This window comes from Anopheles ziemanni, chromosome 2, assembly GCF_943734765.1.
Source record: "Anopheles ziemanni chromosome 2, idAnoZiCoDA_A2_x.2, whole genome shotgun sequence".
Classification (NCBI taxonomy): domain Eukaryota; kingdom Metazoa; phylum Arthropoda; class Insecta; order Diptera; family Culicidae; genus Anopheles; species Anopheles ziemanni.
Genome location: NC_080705.1, coordinates 64,504,558 through 64,524,172, shown reverse-complemented (window position 1 = coordinate 64,524,172; position 19,615 = coordinate 64,504,558). Strand labels below are relative to the sequence as shown.

General features: G+C 45.2%; 2 protein-coding genes across 2 annotated transcripts; both read right to left on the bottom strand.

The window, feature by feature from the left end:
• Positions 1 to 737: 737 nt before the first annotated feature.
• Positions 738 to 3,176, bottom strand: LOC131294099 (uncharacterized). The gene is made up of 4 exons (XM_058322146.1): positions 3,048 to 3,176; positions 2,237 to 2,847; positions 1,908 to 2,163; positions 738 to 1,583 (listed from the first exon to the last, which is right to left on the bottom strand). Exons 1-4 carry the CDS (start codon positions 3,174 to 3,176, stop codon positions 738 to 740), a joined length of 1,842 nt encoding a protein of 613 aa, XP_058178129.1.
• A 1,200-nt stretch (positions 3,177 to 4,376) lies between these two features.
• Positions 4,377 to 17,860, bottom strand: LOC131282087 (uncharacterized). Its single transcript, XM_058311482.1, has 9 exons — positions 16,426 to 17,860; positions 16,305 to 16,374; positions 8,574 to 8,754; positions 6,092 to 6,221; positions 5,593 to 5,733; positions 5,414 to 5,483; positions 5,170 to 5,327; positions 4,898 to 5,099; positions 4,377 to 4,548 (listed from the first exon to the last, which is right to left on the bottom strand). Exons 1-9 carry the CDS (start codon positions 17,858 to 17,860, stop codon positions 4,377 to 4,379), a joined length of 2,559 nt encoding a protein of 852 aa, XP_058167465.1.
• Positions 17,861 to 19,615: the final 1,755 nt, after the last annotated feature.

Genomic DNA, 19,615 nt, shown 5'->3' with positions numbered 1-19,615 from the left:
GATGTTTGGTAGCTATGTTTGAAAGCATGGAAATTTTGTATTGCTTCATTATGTCTTTATTAAACAGAATTTCGTCGAAATTGGTACATAAACTACCTATCATATTTTATGAGGGTATCCGAAAATTTAAAAAATTCAATATGATTCTGTTTCGTAATTTTTGTACTCACTAAATTAGATGGCAAACCTTACAACTATCAATTCCTTGGCCCCTTCCACTGTCTACTCTAAGAAGCATAAGTTTTCAAAATCTATTTTATCTCTTTGGTAAGATGCAAGAAGAGAATGGAAATAGTTGTACTGTAGCATGTAGTTAGTTTGTTCTGTAGTATAGAGTAGTCAAATGTATTTCTGCCCCTAAAACCGCATATTGGCAATAAACTCTGAGTAACCGTAAGGCCGTTAGAACTTGTTGAATCGTACGTTTTGGTGTCTCGGTTAGGATTCGAACCCTAGCTGTCGAAGTGGTGAGCCCCAACGCACTCGGGCCAATTTTCTAACAAATTGTAAATAATAATGAAATTGTATCCTACAATTAAATTTTTGTTTTTCAAAAGCTTACAAAGTATAAGTCCCCTGCACTTCAACTTTTGTTTTGCTTAAGCTTACAAATTATTAGGCACTTGTCTTATGCCAAAATAAGTACAAGAAATACTGGTCATAAGAGAAAATGATTTTAAAATATATCTGTAAAATAATGCTTTAGTATATTAGCTACTGTGTTACCGAATGTTAGCTCACAGAATGACGTAAAATGGTTCGATACAGGTGATGGAGTCCAGATCGTGCTCGACTTCCGAGTGCAAGCCACCAGGAGGTTGGTCCATCATTTGTAAGTCATGTTCCATAATACGCACGGGTACCCCGGACCTCTCTTGGTTCATCTGCAACGTATTATTACTTCTCTCCGCAGTATGCGCGTATGGGTCCACAGTTAGTTCCACTACTTTCACGGATAATCCCGCTGCCATAAGATTCTGCAACTTCAAATCAATGTTCATGTCCTCATCATCCTGGACGTTTATGGTGGTTTGCCCCCCGCCAACATTGGCCGTATTTGCTTCGATGGACGACGTTAGAGTCTGGATGTTGGCATTCAGATCCGGTAGACTTTGTGCGCTCGTCGGAATTGTAAGCCGTAGATATCCTTTGTCGGTCGCTAAGGTAAAAATTTGCTCGTCTGGTGGTTGATCCGGTTCTTTCTCTACTATTATTATTGGCACCTGCTGATGCTGCTGCTGCGCCGGAACTGAAACGTTCTGCTGCTGGTTGATGAAGTCCACCGATTGGTGCTGATAGATGTACGTTGGAAAATGTATTGGTGTGGTACCGGTAGAGACGTTCGTCATAGCTATTGGTATTGATTGGACGACCGCTGGTTGTTCCTGCTGCTGCTGGAGCCGATCTTTGGGCGCCTCGGTTATGTCCGACATGAGGGATGGTACAGACGGTTGCAAAGTATTGAAAAAACGAGGAGGTGGAGCGATATCCACCTTCCTGATAACAACACCGTTATTATTTCCATGGCTTCCGTATGCTGCTTCGCCGATGGCAGGTCCATCTCTCGGTTGATTTTCTTTTGGCTACCAAAGGAACAAAAAGCAGCAATAAGAGTTATATCTAGACGAAATAAATCAATTTGATTTGCCAACAGAGGAAGTAAATTGCCCGAAATGGTATATTTCATTGCTAAAACACTACCTTGTTTAAACATAATACAAAAAAAATTCTTATCACATATACAGTAAAGCGCTAAAATTTTCTTTCATCTTTTCCTAAAACTGTAAATAATTTTTAGATAAATAATTCAAAAGTAAAATTAAAGCAAGAAACAGAATATTATTATTAAAAACCCAAACCATAATTTAAGAAAAAATCATAAGCTTGAACGATTGCAAAGATATTACCGTCTGCTCCACGATCATTGGCGTGCTGGTGTAAACACCTCTGGAGGTAGCGTCGTCTTCATCATCGTACGAGTCGTCGTCGTAAACGTACATCGGACTGAAACGAAAAACTGCTGGAGAATCCTCCTCAATCGTTGTGTCTGCTCCCGACTCGGATTCGGAAGAACTTTGGTTTTCGGAAGAATCGAGCATTTCGACGATCCTCTGCTTTTTTGCCGGTATGACTTTAATGAACTCATCCACTTTATTGAAGGTCCTTATAGAAAATTAAATGGAAAAAAGGCATAAGCTCGTTAAATGCTGTTTTGCAATTTTAAAGGCCAACTTACGAATGTGTTTCACCCTCGGGAGTTTTTGGTAAGAAAAGTGAACCGTTTTCCAACGAATCCGTGACATTTTTCGTGTTGATCGGTGGCTGCATTCCCAAGCATGGCGTAAGTTGTGATTGTTGTGGTTGTTGTTCCTTTGATTGCTCATTCGACAGCAGATTTGCATGGACCAGCTGGGGTTGACTGATTATAATTGGTTGTTGTTTCGGTGTCTGTTCCGGTTGTTCGTCCACCGGAGATTTAGTCCCACCGTCTGTTTGAATACCGACGTCATGCGCCATGCTACTTAGAAGGTCCTCATTGGTACTTTGAACGGTCACGTTGCCGTTGGTCTTTTGGATGATAGTTATCGGAATACTACTGATATAATTCTCTAGCCGTGCTGCCGGCGAAGATTGTTCTTGCAAGTTGACACTTGAACCGGGTCCGTTGACCATTTCTGGTTCTTTTACTCTGCTTATGCGAATGAACATTTTGTTATCTTTGGTTTTGGACCATTTAACCAGCTTCCTATGTATTTTCAAGAAATGCTTGCGAATTTTTACATGTTTATCGACCTTTTGGAGACACTCCTTGCAAACACATTGTGGAAAGCGATCCGTTTGTGCAATCTGCGAAAAAGGCGTAGAACCACGCATGGAATCTTCAAGGCCATCATAAATGTCCACATGCAACATATTCTTCTGTATAACCATAACGACTGGTCCCGAGTAGCGAGCAGGCGCCACCGCGACGGTCCCCCTTGCGTTCGTGGTCCGTATCAAAACCAGCGTAACAGTGTGGTAGTTCGGATCCCCCCATGGATACTTACATGTAAGCCGAACGCTTCGTGAATTTTTCCTTGAATTTCCAAAGCGCGACCCTCCTTTGAAAAGATGGCCACACGGTCTTCCTTGTACTTCGCACAAAGCCGGCACAAATCCCACAGTTTTACGTACATTTCGTTGTCGTCAAACGATATCCAAGGAGTTGTATGGCCAATCAATTTATAGCCCAGGCTCCACTGTGTGCTTTCAACAAGCAACGTTTCCTTCTGAATAATCAATAAATGAATAACAAGTAACAAATTAAAGTAAGCACTTTCACATAACATTCCAACTAGACCGGTTGAATATTTTTTACATCTCAGAGGAATTATCACGACGCGCACGAGAGTTTTGCGCAACTCTTTTAACTTAAATACATCATAAATTTTACCAGGGATCTTTCAAAAACGTCCTCAGTTGTAGCCAAACAGCTAAAAACGCGAGTTTTTTGGCACACCACAACTAATCTTCTCCAAAGACGACAGCGTAATAAGATGAACGTTTAGGGCGTACCTTCTCAGCTAGTTTTACGACCGACCCTGGAATCTTCACGAGAAAAACGTTGTTGTGTTCGAAAGTCCGCCGGCTTTTATTTTGTACGTCTGACAGCCAGAAGCTGTCAGTGCCAAGATGACAGCATCAAGCCATTTTTCAAAATGATGGTTGGAATATTGTTTTTTGAAACATTTTTCGAAAAACTAATCGCTTGTATTTAAAATCCTGTTGGATCGAATTCCCATTAGATGAAGAATCATAGTCATACAAAATTCACGTTGGTACACAGAAAATTGATTCCTTTATTTTATGCTCGTAATAACTAAATTATGTTAAATATTTATACAATGGTTGACTTTTTCATTCGCTTGGTTTTACGATGCAAAGTGAGTAATAGAGCTTTCATAACTTATACGTAGTTTAGTCTAATTTGATGCGTGAAAGTACAAACCTCACATTATGCAATGAGATGCTACAATTCCCTCCTTACCGTCCTATTTTCCAACGATTTTCATATTTTACATGAGATAACATTGAAAACTTGAAAATGCCGATATGAAATCCTCATCAAAATGATTTGGTTTTGCTATTTGCTCTTACTCTATTATACTACGGCGAAAAAAGGATATGTTTGTTGGAGTAGCAATTCGATAGTACACAATAGGGGGACTTGTGTCGGTGTGTTTTGTAAACTTAAGGTATATTTTTTTGTATGTTTCTATACGAGATTTGGAGTGGATTCATTAAAGATCATTCACGATCGTTCTATCGTTTCGTAGATCCGATTGGTGCCCTTCCAGGATCTACAGCCGTTTTTGCAGCAGCGGGAAAGAACCGATCTAATTTCGTACTTTCGCCCTGGTCGGTACTGGCGAGTGAGCCGGTGTCCCATTCCGGCTGTCGGTGGTTCCTTCCACCGAGTCGCGGCGCCCGGCATCCGTGGCACCGTTCTCGATCGTTGCCTCATACTTTTTGATGAGCGCATTGTTGTTCGCGTACGTTACCTCCAGTCTGAACGAGAAAGGTGAGAAATAAATCGTGAGTTCCAACCCGGGGTTCGCCAACAAATTCCAGCGTGCACTACACTCCAGCGCCCTGCACCTTACGGATGGACCATGTTTGATGGGGACGGTTAGAAAGCCTAATTTTTCAAGCATGCAGGATCGTTTGTGAAGCGCCGATTTGTAACGAGAGAGCAAGTCTCCGGTTGGTTGGGTTAGCTTGCAATGGAACGGATGGCTGGCGGGTGTTTAAAACACGCTTTCGTTTTCTTTTATTTTGCAATAGAATGGGGTTAGTATATCGTCCACACCGCACACCTACGGTTCGCACACCTACACCCCGACCATCGCGAGCTTACTTTGGCACTTCCAACGGTCGGATTAGGCTCTGGATGATTTTCCGGTTGGCGGACAGGGCGGGACCGCTCACGCACAGCGTGGCCGACTTCAGATAGTTCACCAGGTCCTTCGTGTAGTTTTCCTCGCCCTCCTTGCTGGCCGGTTTTTCCTTCGAGGAGTTGAAATTGAATGGGAATACTTTGCGGAACTTGGAGCGAAATCCTGCACGAGAACAAAATAGACGTTGTTGTGTAACAACTTCAACGGTTTGAGAAACAGTGACTATAGGTACCATTTTGCGTTGGCTGTGGCGTGATGCTGCAGCTACGTGCCTTGAGGGCATTCTTGTCCACCGGTAGATTGATATCGTGCGACCATCTGCCACAGGGTGTCGATTTGTCCAGCAACCGGGCTCGGGCGCACTGCTCTATCGTTTCCGCACAGGTGTGCCTGGTCAAGCGGCGAAAATAAACCATAATATCAGTGACTCCGCGTGTACGCAACTCAAACTGACCTCGGCCTGGAGGGCTACTCACCTTCCACAGAAGCGCGCCCACTGTTCCGCCCTAAATCCTCGTCCGGCATCGGTTTCGACTGGCGATGCCCCTGTCCGAGGGAGGAGAACGGAAAACAGAAGACAGACACCACATGGCAGGAAATAGGTAAATGGAAAATATCTTCACGGAAACACCGGTGCCAGCTGGTGGACACTTACCAGCGAACAGCAACAGCTTGGCGCAGCGCGTCCGTCCCTGGAGGGCAGCCTTCATCAGCGGTGTGAAGCCCAGGTTGTTCTTCGGGTCGATGATCAAACTGCGGCACTTGGTGATGAGCATGTTCACCACATCCGAAAGTCCTGTTTTGTGAATTGAATGTTTGGAATAGTAAAACCAATCCAAATTATTCTTTGCTCATCGACATGATCAGTGATATTTTTGTTCCATTTAACAAATTATTTAAAAACAGTTCACTTGGACTAAAAAACTTTAACATGGAGACAAACTATTAGTTCTCTTTAGCTTAATAATTTCAAAATTTATAATATTAAAAAAGTGTAGTTTTCGCGTATCTGTATGCTTTCTAAACGGCTCTGGTTAATAAAGGTGCTATCAAATCGTAAAACAAAACACAATAATAGCCTAAATATGCTTTACGACCACGTCTGTTTAACGATCTATTGGTGTGCAATAGGTGGTAGGGGATTTGGCACTTACCGGCTTGGGCTGCAAAGTGCAGCGGCGTATTGCCCTCGTTGTCGGGTTTGTTGACATCAATGCCGGGCAGTTGCAGAAATAGCTCCAAAAAGTTGGTTAAATTCGTCGAGCATATGTACGATATGGCCGTCTGCAAATAGGGAGGGCGTTGAAGAAGAACAAAAAAGAAGAAAAAACATACACACATAAATATTTCAATGCACTATTCCGAGGCCAACTTGTATTGTGTGCGGCGTATGGATATGAATTTATGATCATTCGTATCATAATGCCATCGTGTTGGCATCGCGCGCGTTTTAGCGACGTGTAGTGTTTAAAAATATACTCTGTCCGTTATTAGTGTCACCTAGACTGGACAACTGCAAAGCCACGAACTTATTTGGTGGCTTATCGGAAGTAGGAAGTTGTAAGCTGTCACGTAATTCACCCGCGATCACGCCTTCACACGCAAATTGCATCCACGAATGCTGCGTGTGAGGGTTGAATGCAAACTGAAATAGCATATCAATAGGCAAGAGTTAGCAGCGTCAAGGTGAATGGAGTTTGAACGGAGATATACGTTGGTCCTTTAACGTTAATGGTAGCAAAAATGTTCTAGCAGGAAATAAACTCCAAGGGCATCGCTATTTTGGTATTTCCTAGAAACTACTATTTCCTTGTACATTTGGACAGCGAGTTCAAATTGATTAAATAAATACAACTGCACACTCAAACCATCGTAAACCAACGGCTCCGGTGCCGGTACAAGGAAAATCACTTTAACTGAATAATGCAAATCGATAGTGAAAGTGTACAATCCCCCGTGCGTGACCATATCCTTGTTTTATGACAATCAATCAAACATGTGCATCCATTTTCGCACTCGTTTTTCCATGCACGAAGAGGAACAGCTTTCCGGGGGGAGAAAATCCAACAACACACATTCCACACGCCATACACAGTTGCCAACCGATGGAAGGTGTTGAGGTAACGTGGTAAAAATACACATTTTAAATTCACTCCGATCGGTTTGGCACCACAAGATTGTGAAGGTGCTTATGGGATTGCGAAAAAAGGAAAAGAAATGGAAGGTACAAACTTCCCTATTTCATTCTTCGCGGAACGCGAACCGAAACACAATCGCCAGAGACAGTGGCGCCGGTAAACAAATTGCGCCGTATATCCGTCGTGGGCCATTTTCCGAACCCACTCACTGTCACCAACACCACCATCACTACCATTTGTTCTGTTCAGATTTCCCATTTTTTCCCCGCCCCACGGCTTGTTCTCCCCACGCGTTGTTGCGTTGTGCAATGAAGTCTCCTCGTGCGAGGGGGTTGGGTGCGAATAGTTTACAAATCGTTCGCAATGGCAGAACCGGAAAAACAAGCTTAACGGAGCAATTTTCATTGTTCAAATCCTGCGCTTGGGCGGCTGTAATGATCCGTCCGGGTTTCCACAGGGGCCCAATTTTTTATTGTTGTTTTTCCTTCGACCAGAACTGGTTTACTTTAACGGCCAAGGTTTTTTCCCGGAAGGTACTGCAACGTCGACACGATCGCGATCCGTCGATGGCTGGCGAGGTTGGTTGTCGGTAAATTAATATTATTTACTTCCTACGGCAGAGCCGGGACGTGCCCGGAAATTCCATCTTCCAGGCCACAATCATTTGCTATTTACAATTTGTGTACCGATGTAGCTTCACCTACGCAGGTTGGCGCGTGGCAAGGAACAAAAACAACACTGCTATTAAAAACGAGATCCAAAAATGATGAAGATGATTCAAGGCTAATAAATGATGAAGCACACAAATAAATACTCCAATGAGCTTGCAAATATTCGTGATTCGACACTGGATGTATGCAACACAATTTCAATAATTAGTCAAAAAATTAGATTAAAGTATTTTTAAAATCAGCAAAGGAATGTTCACCACAGATGCGTTCTCATTTTTGTTCTAACAATTATATAATTTACCCACAACCCTACTTAAATCATCCCTAAATTTCAAGGCTTCATCGAACCATTCGAGAAACTGATCCCATTAAACGAATATTTGTTTATCTGATTGAGTAAAAAATGTCAATACTGACACTGACGAGCCTTTTGTCGGCAGTCGACAGTTTCCACCCGATGACACGCTCTGATTAACTGCCCAGCTATAGTTTTCATGTTTTCCAATCAGTCCAGGGCATGGCTCAAATCGATACCATAACCGGCATGGGCGGTTCTTTTGAGTGGTCTAGTCATTGCAAAATAAACTAGCACCAACTGTTGGGCAGGAAAATGAAGCTTATGCAATCGAATCGAATGGCACAGTGGGAATATATTTTTCGAGGACATTTTCATAAAGATTGTGGCTTTTTATTTATGAAATCTTAAAAGAGCTTAAGGAATACTTTTGTTTAAAAATTGAAATATTAGATTTCAACAAATGTAAGCTCAAATAGAACGTAGAACGGAGGTAGAGCAGATTCTAATTTCAAGTTCTTAATTAACTTACCCTGCCGCTGCGATCGGTGGAGTTGAGGTTCTCCTTCGAGATGCCATTCTCCAGAATGTCTCGGAAGACCTCCTTCAGCAGGTACTCGTTGGCGTCGCGGGACGCCCGTAGTAGCGTCGTCACCGTCGGTACCTGCTCCAGGCTCATTCTGAGGGCACGAATACGTGAACTTAACGTGGGACTAGATTGTGAAAAGAAGAAGCAAACGAATGTTTATCATTAAAAACGAAAATCACTGTTAACAACATAAATTATGACGTTCGGGAACAACACTCGGGCAGCACTGTTTCGCAAGCAAGCGGCCGAAAGTAGCAAGCCGTAACCGGCATCCTACCGATCGTTGACGTCACTGGGACTGGATGGTGCTGAGTGTGACGGTGAACCGATTGCCACACCACAGAGGCTTGGCAGATGGAAATCTGTATCGCAGTGAGCTATGATGACGATTCTGCGCTGACTACCCTTTGCTACTACAGCACTAATTAATCTACGGCTCGTCCCGAAGGTCTTCACCGACTTCGGTCGAGCACATTTTTCTCGACTTCTGGCTCAAGAACCTGTAGTAGTCGGCGAGTTCTCCGACTGCGAGACGAGCGAAAGTTGCATCAGATTCACGAGGGAAAATGTGTAGGACTCTTTGCTAGTCCGGTTGCACAAACCATCGTGTTTCTACGCATTCTGCAGGTTTGAACGATTTCACACTCCGCCAACGGCCGATGACCGATGGGTGGAATGTTCAGCTTGCGTTGCCTTTTCCACCACCCTATCCTCAAAGACGGCCACAGTGTGATCGAACTAAAGGTAACCTGGAGACGGAAGGAACCAGAAGGGCCTCTGGTAGGGTGGGGCCTGCACCGCATGCTGATGTTTATGCTGTCGGGTAGTAAAGTAGTACAACATTTCCCACATGGGACCCTTTACCTACGATTGAAGGAAGGGCGTGCTGCGTTCGGGTGCTTCTCAGAGCTCTGACGATGTATAAATAGAGCAACAGCAACGACCGTCGAATGACACCAAGGCAGCGTGCAACGGTTGCCAGCATCCAATCCGGAGTTGGATCCCCCACTGCGGGGTCAATCACGGTCGCATGTCGCATCCCATGTGGTTCTGTCGACTTGCCGCTACCCCCGTGGGAAACCCTTCCACTCGAGAAGGGAACCGTGCCCGCCGGAAACATGCATGCTTTGGTGACGTAATACCACAGCAAGTAGTTTGACACTCGGTGACATTACATTGCCCTTTGCTACTACCCTGCCGTACACGCTTTACTTCCGAAGAAAGTCGCAATCACAATTAAACTTCCCGTTCCGGGCATTCGTCAAGCGACTTCTAAACAGCGACATCTCCGGGACATTGTCTGCGGTTTAATAGGCTCATTAATCGTTCCGGGTGAAGGTACGATGAGACATCAAACTTGACCAGACTTGTACGTAAAGACGTTTATTTCGAATCGGCGGCTCCTGTGGCATACTAATGAGTCGCCGAAGCTTCAGTAAAGGCTAAATTATAAAACGACGCGACCGATCGTACGATACCGGTGATCGACCAGTGGCCATTGATTTACCTTGACGTTCAATGGAATCGACGGTAGTAAATATCAATTATCCGTTGACAGTAGTGGAATTACAAAAAATAACACGTGCTGCGGTCACACTGCGTTTTGTTTACACGATTTTTATTATTTTGCGATAGTACAGCTGCATCGATTTGCACAGAGACAGATAACCGGTCCCCGAAGCCTCGAAAGTGTTTTTGTGCGTACTCACCCCGCGACGTTTGATTGAAGTAGGTACAGTTTTACGCCACTTAGGTATCCTTCTCTTCAACCACTAATCCGCGCCTACTACGGTTGTGAGCGAACATCTGCTCGGAAGCATCCATCTGCTCGAATGGAAAGAGGAAAAATACAACCCGAATAGTGCTAGTACTAGCCGGGAGCCGTTTGTGCGTGCGCTTGTTCCGAGTTCAAAGAAATGGGAAATTATTTTTAAACCTTCGCCTGAAGCGCAAAACACCATGCCGCAAATGGTAATTTCGGCAAACAAGCCGGTAGAGTATTTCTACCGTCATATGAAGGCACATGAAAGGCACACTACCACATTTGGGAACTGTGATCAACATGCTAGCATCAAAAGGTTGCCGAAAAGGGCGAGACGAGAATAAAATGGTAGGTGTCGAGCACAAATTTGTTAGAAATATTTCTCAACCATTGCCATCTTCCTCATCTTGACGTTCGCGGTGCACAGTTTACGTTCCATTTCCATTTCGATACATTGTGTAAATTATTTCAATTGTTTGGATTTTGTTCGCCCCTGCAAAAGCTGCACGCTGTAATGATGATGCTGCGCAACAAGAACGTGCCAACAGATCAATGCCGGAGAAATGCTCTAATTAAAATGCGAAATATCGAAATCAATCCATCGGCGGTTGCCCGATCGTCGGGCCGATGATCGATACAGTTGGAGTTGGATGAAAAGAATGATGAAACACGGACTCGGAAAAAAGGTACTTCTGACGTCCGAGTAGCGGAATTCCCTTCTGGGCCGCCTTGAGCATCCCAGGTCTCGCCTGATCGTTCCGGCTTTGTTGATCTTTCAAGTGTCGGCTGATACGTTCGTCTTGGAAGTGATTCTACGAATTATGAATGGTTGGCACATGTTCGTTTAAGGCGCGGCGGATTAAATCATGCCTATTTCTTGTCAGTAAACCGAGCCGGGTTTTTAACATCAAATTTGTCGTGACAACTGGTGCAAACCAGATGGACACAAAAAAATTCACCAACTCACTAAAGGCGCAATATGATTGAGCTGTTATCTATGTGGTTTAAATTTGATAGAAAAAAAACGCGATCCAGTCCGATCTGGTTTATTTCATAGCTTTACGGGTAGGTTTTCCATTTGCAAAGCTACCAAAAAAGAGAATAATCAGAAATGACAACCAAACCGAAAGCGACAACCGTTCGAATTGCTTACATTTGGTTTAGATTGTTTCTTCTTCAAGATTATATTGGTCGGTAGTGAAAGTTGACGATTTGACCCACCGGGTCATGATAACGCTCGCAAAGACGCAAATACGTAACAGCAGCGTAACGGCACGTTATCAACTTTTCAAATAAACCATGCTGTTGTTTGTTACCTCATAGGCGATAGTGATGAAGTACTCTAGAGCCTAGACGCAAGTAAGTTAAACGTTGCAAAGGCGAGACGGCAATGTAAGCTGGTGATTTCATCGATTGGGAAGTAATTTTGTTAGGAAAAAATGTTTAACACTTCATACTGCGAACTAGCACCAAACGGAAAGCATTCAACGCAAATATTAATTTTAATAATCAAAACAGGTTGTGCTGCTAAAAAAGTACTCCATTGGACGATTAATGAAAGCAAAGATTTACGTACCGAAGTAAGCTACGAACGAACCTCGTAAGCGCATCATTTTTCATCTTAATTTTCCGTTTAACTTTACGCCAGCATCAACGGATTCAGTACCGATCCCGAACAAATAGACACCGCCGAACCACTAGCAGGAAGGCAGGGTAAGCATTCCCAAAAGGAACAAAATAAAATTAAAAAGAAAAAATATAAAATTCACAAAACACGTCAGCACGGCGGCGTAAATGGCGATCACTTGACGTGCCCCCATCGTGCGGCACCCGGGCGCGGCCAAGAGCGAGGCACGAAGATGGCGACGTGCACGCGATACATTCATCTCTTCGGTGGATAAATATTTACCCTACAGGACCTGTGTATCAAGTGGGATGCCTAGTCGCATCCAGCCGGGTTCGCTCCATGCCCAAGAGCAGGGGAAGTAAAAATGGGTTTCCAACCGTCTTTTCCATTTACCAACGCGGGGAAATCTATGTTACTGCAACCGCGCGAATATTTGCCCAGTCGCGAGGCGGACCGAGTTTTGCAAACATGAAAAATCATCACGCTGGTTGTGGTTTACTGCACGGACTCTATTCAGGACCGTAAGTTGATGATCCTGATGCGTTCGTTGCAACGGAAGGTGTAACCTAGCGTTAGTACATTTTATTTCTCACCATTTCGGGCTACTACGATCGTCCGATTCATCTACTGACGTCGATCGATGATCTATGATCGATTGGACCATATGGCAAACGAGGGTTAGTCTTGTCGTAAACGCCGCAACCCCGGAACTGGCAGGAGCACACGCTCCGAGGTTTGTGCAGGTCAATTGGAGAGATTTAATTTACGCCATCCAGCTGGTGGCAGGAAGAACACGGGGAGCTCGATCGGATTCACCTTGGTGCAATGAATGGGTTCATATCTACTCGGGTGTGGTTAAAAGAGAGAAACATTGTGTCAATTATATTGTCCTTAAGGCGTCGGAAACCGAAACGTGGTTCCTTTCGCGTGGTAAAGTGGAGTGGGGGAAACCGGGTCGGTTTGTTCTACAAACTTGAAACCACTTGAAACATCAATATTCCGTCGATGGAAGAAGCGCACAAGTGAAGCGAGTTGTTTATTTTTTAATTCGGTTGTTTTATACGTTCCGAGTGAATCAAACAAAACGTTAATTTTACGCGAAAAAGGTTGCCTACAGCGTTCGCGCCCCAGGAAAACCCACCCGCATGCAAATTACGTACTTCCTCCTGCAAACTGCCGGGCTACTAGAGCACTTAACCGGTGCGCAAATCCCGCCACACACGCTTCCCCTTTCCCGCATGGAGTGCCAAGCTTTGGGGAGGTTTTGAAAGTAATCTTCTAAATAAATATATCTCCTGAGAAATGATGTGCGATAATTGTACGGTCCCTCCCGCCGCGCCGAGCGCCAAGTGTTCTGTTTCACTCCGCGACTCGGTGTGGAAGGGTGGATCCATTTTTGGCGGTTTATGCGATGCTTGAGTAATGGGGCCATTTGGCATTCCAAGCGAATGCTACCTGCTGCATTTGTGAAAGTGAATTCAGATGGCCCGCTCGTGTGGGTTTTGCAATGAGTACCCGCCGATGGTGGCAGCGTTTTGCGATAAACCGATGTCTATCGCTAGTTCCGATCGCTTTAGATCGGCGTGACTGCGAATTACCACCTTCCAATTAAGGCATCGATTTAGCAGCACTGCACGTGTTCGCGTTTGGAGAGATTTAACTCCCCTCCTGATACGGAGTCAATTTTAGATTGCAATCGTTGCCGCACCCATCCCACCGTTTGCCCGGGCTGTAATTATCATTTAGAGTCAGTTCGATCGGTAGGCGCGATCGTGTCGGAAAAGATTTGTGCGAAACAATGGTACACTCGATGGTAGATTTTTCCCGACTGCTAAATCTTTCATTGTTGAAGGTTGACATTAGGGAATGTTTTGCGTCATCCGCGTTCGTGAAAAGTCTCGCGAATGGCCGTGTTTTCGAAAACACTAGCAAATCATTCTAATCCCCCAACCATCGGCTACAACTGCAGGATGTGGCGTTTCCGGAGGGGAAAAATGTTCCGATTATTTTTTACGAATATGACCACATTTTACAAACCGACCACCGGCATGCACGAACACATCGCCAGGGTGGCCCGCGGGCCAGTTGTGTTGCATCACGGTTGCGACCTATAATAAATGGCTCCAATCGGGCCGGCGTGGTTTGGCGGGGCAATGTTTGATTTATTTTAATTGTTGTTTAGCTGTCATCGGATCGCCAAGGTTTTTGCCAAAATCCCGCCCGTATGCCTATGTTTGGCGTATCGGAAAATGACTCCCGGTGAGCCGGGAGTTGAGCCGCATGGTTGCAGACACCGTTGCATGCACTTTAAATCGAACGGTTGAACGGTTGGGGGAAAGCCATGGGAACATACCGTGGTGGTCGTAGCTTGATTTGTGCTTTATTTTCCTCGCAGTCGTGTTGTTTTCCCTCCACGTTATTTCATTTCGATATCATTTTTTAACGATAATTCACACGATGACACTTTCCATCTGCGTGACTCGAACGCCGGGAGCCGGAAAATTGGTGAGGTGAAAATGTGATGCGCAAAAAAACAAACCGCCTGCGAGGGATGGTCCAATTTTTCGAACGATTCAGAAAAAAAGGACAAAACAACTGCCCACCAACACTGGCCTGGTTGGTATGTGTTAAATGTATGTGTTCGATTCCGCTTCACACTCACCGGTGTCGGACAGAAAATCGCCTGCCTTCTCCGCCTCCTCCTACCCTTCTCGCGGCCCATTTGTAACGGTGGAAAACGCTTAATCCCTTAATGCGGGTTTCACTTCATTGCTTCTACGCTTCCATTCCCTCAATTCTCACTCGTCATCGATTCCCAAAACGTAAACGTGGGTAAATAATTAAACGTGTGTGTCCTTTTCGTTTTCCCAATTTTTCCCACAATTAACTCAATTGACCGAAGCAATCGAGCACACGAGCGGTGGATGTGCAATTATTTAAAATCGAAAGATCAAAACCCCTTTCCCAGAAAAGTCACCCATCTGGTGGCCTGGATTATGCCCCCGGACCATAATCGGATTATCAGACGAACAAGAGGGTCCACCAAAAAGGGTCACTAGGATAAAAGATCTCGTCCTGCCGGGTTCGGAGCCAACGAGGTCAATTAAAATAAATAAATACGCGGTACGATTTCGATTAAATAGGCCACCACGAGCCAGGATGGCGAACTATATCAGTGAGATGTGCGCCGAAACGGTTCGAATAACAAATCAACAACTAGTTTTTCGAAAGTCGTCCGCAAGGTTGTAGGGAAACGAAACTTATTTATAACGCACGGTTTATTGGTTTTTTAATGGGCACGAATAATGGCACATGGTTGGTATGAAGGGTTAGATTCGAACCCGGTCACGTTTCAAGAAGGAGGTTTTCCAAGCGCCTTCAATGTTATTTACTGTCTTGTTTTGATTTTTGAGGACTTTTCGTTACCTTTTTTTGAGATCGTATTGCGATCATTTGCTTAATCTGCATGTTTTCTTTAAGATATTGCTGGTTGGATAACATTTTCATTATTTCTAACTTCAAAATAATGTATTCAACAATATTTTACGTTATTTTTAAGTTATCGTAATATAGTTCATACACATAGTTAAAAAAATAAAAATAAAATATACTGCTTGAATGTGTCAAACAAATGTTTTAAGTAACCATTTCAATCGATCGCCCAACTGTTCGGTGAACACTTTGAAGTGCTGTTCCAAAATTAACCAAACATACCTCCAAAAATCAATCCCTCACGCACTACGAGCCACTCACTGCTCGCTAGTGCAATTAATTCGAATCATGCCAACTGCACCGATTTTGCGGAAGCCAGTTTATAAATAAAACTCACGATTTTTCTGCTGGCCTTTCGATGCACGCGTTCCGATTGTCGATCAGCCCCCGGAGCCCCCCGCGCTTGTTCCGGTCCGAAACTATCGAATGTAGGCCTTCGGAACTGCTCCACTGGGTGGGGTGGGAGGTTTGGGAAAATGGCACAAATTTCCCACCAAAGGGTATGGTTGTGAGTAATATATTTTCTTCCTGTAAAGTGTTTGCACTACGCTCGGTTTAAGCCACTCAGGATGATCTCAGCCGCAGAGATCTTTTGCTCAGAGAAATGTCTCAACCTTCCACAATCACGGCCCACGGGCAATTTCCCTTCTTCTTTACTGACTGGAATTTCGGCAACTTCAAACCGTAGACGCAACAAATCAAACTAAACAATCACTTCCGGCCAAATAACGACCACCAATTGCGGCACGAACGGAGCGCGCGGCCTCTACACCGTCGTCGGAGTGCTACTGACCTTTTCGCGTCCGACTTGATCGAACCACCGATGGAAACTGGCGTGATGGACGCGTTGCTGCCGCCGGTCGCCTCGAGCCGGTGCTGATGTTGATGGTGGTGGGCCGGCTGCTGCTGCTGGTGGTGGGGATCGGACGAGGAAGATGGCGACCGATGATGGTAGGTGGCGCTTTCGAGCTTTTTCAACGCCCGATTGGTGCGCCATCGCTCGACAAAGTCCCAGAACTGCGCGGTATTCTTGTCCCGGCTAAGCTTCGTGTCCCGGCTGCACCGGAAGCTCGTGTCGTCCTCTTCATTGACATGGTTGTTGTGGTTGTGGTTGTGGTTCGCTTTCGAATCGCCGCCACCGTTTTCTTCCGCCGCGTGACCATTTCTCGCCCCGTTTCGTCCGTTACCGGACTCTTCGGCCGCGTCTTGTTCGCTGTCCTCGAGGTCATCGTCCTCCTCCTCGTCGGGCAGCGTGGCCGACACGACCGTCTCCATGCCTTCGTACCGATCGCTGTACTCCGGGACGGCCAGAAATTGGCTCGATTTTCCGTACGGACGTGACGCTGTTGTCGTCGTCGTCGTTGGTGTCGTGGAGGTTGAGCCAGGGTTGGTGGCACGGATAATACTGGACACGTTGATTTCGTCGATCCTCGCCCCGTTTGCCTCGTTCGTACACTTGACCGCGGTGCAATTTTCCTGCACCCTTATCAACACACCACCGCCACCCTCCATCGGTTGCAGATGCGGCGAGATGAGCGTCTTCGTGGAGCGCGACACACCGAACGACGCACCGGATGCCGGCAGCTTCCCCAGGCCACCCTTCCCCCTCGAGGTGCGCCCCGTGAGGCTCTTCTGCTGGGTTCCGCTGGCCGAAATCGTGCGCAAAATAATCGTCGGCTTCTTCACCGGGTGGTTCCACATGCCGAGCGAGCTGAGATCGTCACTCGATTTTTGCCTGCTCGCCGAACCCACACCCCCGATCGTCGGTGGGCCCCCCGTGCCAACATTATTATTGACGTCCTCCGAGCTGGGGAACTTCTGGTTTATCTGTGGCAGTGACTTTAGCGAACGGGCTCCACCCGATCCGGTGGTTCCGTTGGTTCCGTGGGTGGATTTTTGGGAGAACGATTTCTGCCGGTTCGTCGATGGGCCGCCCTTTCCGCCGTCGATGGAGGCGCCCGGTGATTGGCCGGCCTTGGGAGATGATCCCTGATCGCTTCCACTGCTATCGAGAGAGCTGACGGATGGTCTCAGATGCAGAACGATTTTGTTGTTCAGTTCCTTCGGCTTGAAGCTGCAACCTCCCGGGCCCGACGACGACAGGGACGTTGGAGTGGGCGTTACCTGGAGTGCTTGGTGGGCACGGGACTGACCGACGCCGCCGTGGGATGCCGCTGGAGGGTGTGTTTGCTGCGACTGATGACTGATGAGGGTACCGTTGACGTACTGTACCGTACCGTGGGCCATCCGTTGCTTCTGGGTCGGTGCTGTCGAGGGAACGGCCGGTACGGTGGGCTCGGGAAGCGAGAAACGTACCTTTCGGTTAGTCTTCGGGGGTGATCCATCCATGATGAACTGAAAAAATAATCAAAACAAATTTGCAGTTGCAATTGAGCAAATTCCAATTTATTAGGCAACTAATTTTCGTGAAATGTTATATGAAATAGATTGATTGCTAAATAATTCAAGATATCTTTATTTTGCTTTCATTCCAATATAAAAATTATTAACGTAAAAGAATTAACGATTTTACTTGTTCATTATCCTTGTACTTACTAGTATATTTTATGCGATCTATCAAAAATGTTTTTCGAATGTTTCAAATAAACAATCTTAAGACTGTCACGGTCCTTCTGTTTGTATTCTCGACGAAACAAAATGGCCACACGCGTAGTTTCTTTCTCATCTCTAACGAACTGTCTTAAATTGCAATAAATCAAAACTCATGTCCGATGGTTTAAATGTACCAAAAAAAAAAAAAAACGCACACGCAAATTACCATATGTGCTGGATTAAGAACCACCCGGGACTATAGCTGTGTGGGCTAATACTCCTTTTAACCAAACGAGAGAAACTCCCTTCGAACGACAAAGCAGGAAAAAGTAACAGAAAAACAAAAAGCAACCAACGAGAACGTTGCTTACCAGCTGTTCAGCATCACAGGGGAATTAAGGTTATAAAATTCCCCGGCGAGCGTGTCTGATTTTTGGTCGGTCAGACGAAAATAAAAATAATAATAATAATAATAATAAAGGTACGGCGAAGAAAATTTTCCCCCGAACGTTGGAGAAAAGATGGGAAAGCGTGAAAAAATCAAAAGACACCACCCATGCCAGGCGCGAAGGTTGGTGCATTTTCCGCCTCGTATTTATTTGCCAAAATGAGCGGTTAAAACTGCTGCCGGTGTGATAACTGTGTTTTTACAAGGTTGAGTCATTAGTGCTGATTTTATCGGCCGTATTCTCATCATCATCATAAAGCTGTATCTCAACAGCTCGTAAGTCGTAAGCAGGATGTAGGTTTGTGTTCTTTTTGTTGCTTGTTTTCAAATATATCGGATGAATGAATGGTTGTGTTTGGTATATAAAACGAGCCAAGAGAAGCATAATGTATGTTAGTGGTTGATTTTAGAAATATGTGTATTTTAAACAAATAAACAAAATCTCACGAAATTAATGTGAATAAACAATATAGCTATCAAACGTAATAGTTCGCTAACACATTTTCTGTTTTTTATGCTTTACTAACCTACTTTGTATCGATTACAAATGACAAAAAATAAATAAAACTTGTTTGATAGAATACTCCAAAACACGCTTATCACCAAAGTGTCAAAAGCCCACACGAAAGGCAATCGTAGGCAGTCAAACCAAAACCGGGCCCATTCAAAACGTGTGCCCACACGCTCCTGTCATCGCCTTCATTCGCCGACGCGTCGGAAATACAGACCCCCTGCGATAGTGTGTCAATAATTTTACGAGTATCATCGGGGGGGAGGGCATCATATATCGGAAATTGCACCGACACTATCGAACTCGCCTGCCGGATCTGGGAAAGGCAAAAATTCCTTCTCGGAAAACGCGATCAAACCCCCGGAATGTTCCCCATTCCAGTTCAGTCCATTTCGGTCGCCTTCGTTCGACTTCGGACTTCTAGTGAGTTCGAGCGGGTGTTGATCGGATTCGCGTTGATCGGGGTTTGGATTTTGCAGGTCCCGGATGAAACCGGATGACGTCCGCCCGCGTCCGCGGAATGACGCATGTAGCGTGCTGGTGGAATTTTTGATTGGAACACCGACGCGCACTTGGGATCTTTCTTAATGAA

Bases quoted from the DNA above. Each gene is read 5' to 3' on its own strand.
- LOC131294099 (XM_058322146.1), bottom strand. From the start codon at position 3,176: ATGTACGTAAAACTGTGGGATTTGTGCCGGCTTTGTGCGAAGTACAAG. The intron at 2,848-3,047 runs GTAAGTATCCAT...CCTTTTTCGCAG, and splicing joins ACGAAGCGTTCGGCTTACAT to ATTGCACAAACGGATCGCTT. The intron at 2,164-2,236 runs GTAAGTTGGCCT...ATTTTCTATAAG, and splicing joins CCCGAGGGTGAAACACATTC to GACCTTCAATAAAGTGGATG.
- LOC131282087 (XM_058311482.1), bottom strand. From the start codon at position 17,860: ATGGATGGATCACCCCCGAAGACTAACCGAAAGGTACGTTTCTCGCTT. The intron at 6,222-8,573 runs GTAAGTTAATTA...CCCTATTTGCAG, and splicing joins CCACCGATCGCAGCGGCAGG to ACGGCCATATCGTACATATG. The intron at 5,484-5,592 runs GTAAGTGTCCAC...TCCCTCGGACAG, and splicing joins CAAGCTGTTGCTGTTCGCTG to GGGCATCGCCAGTCGAAACC.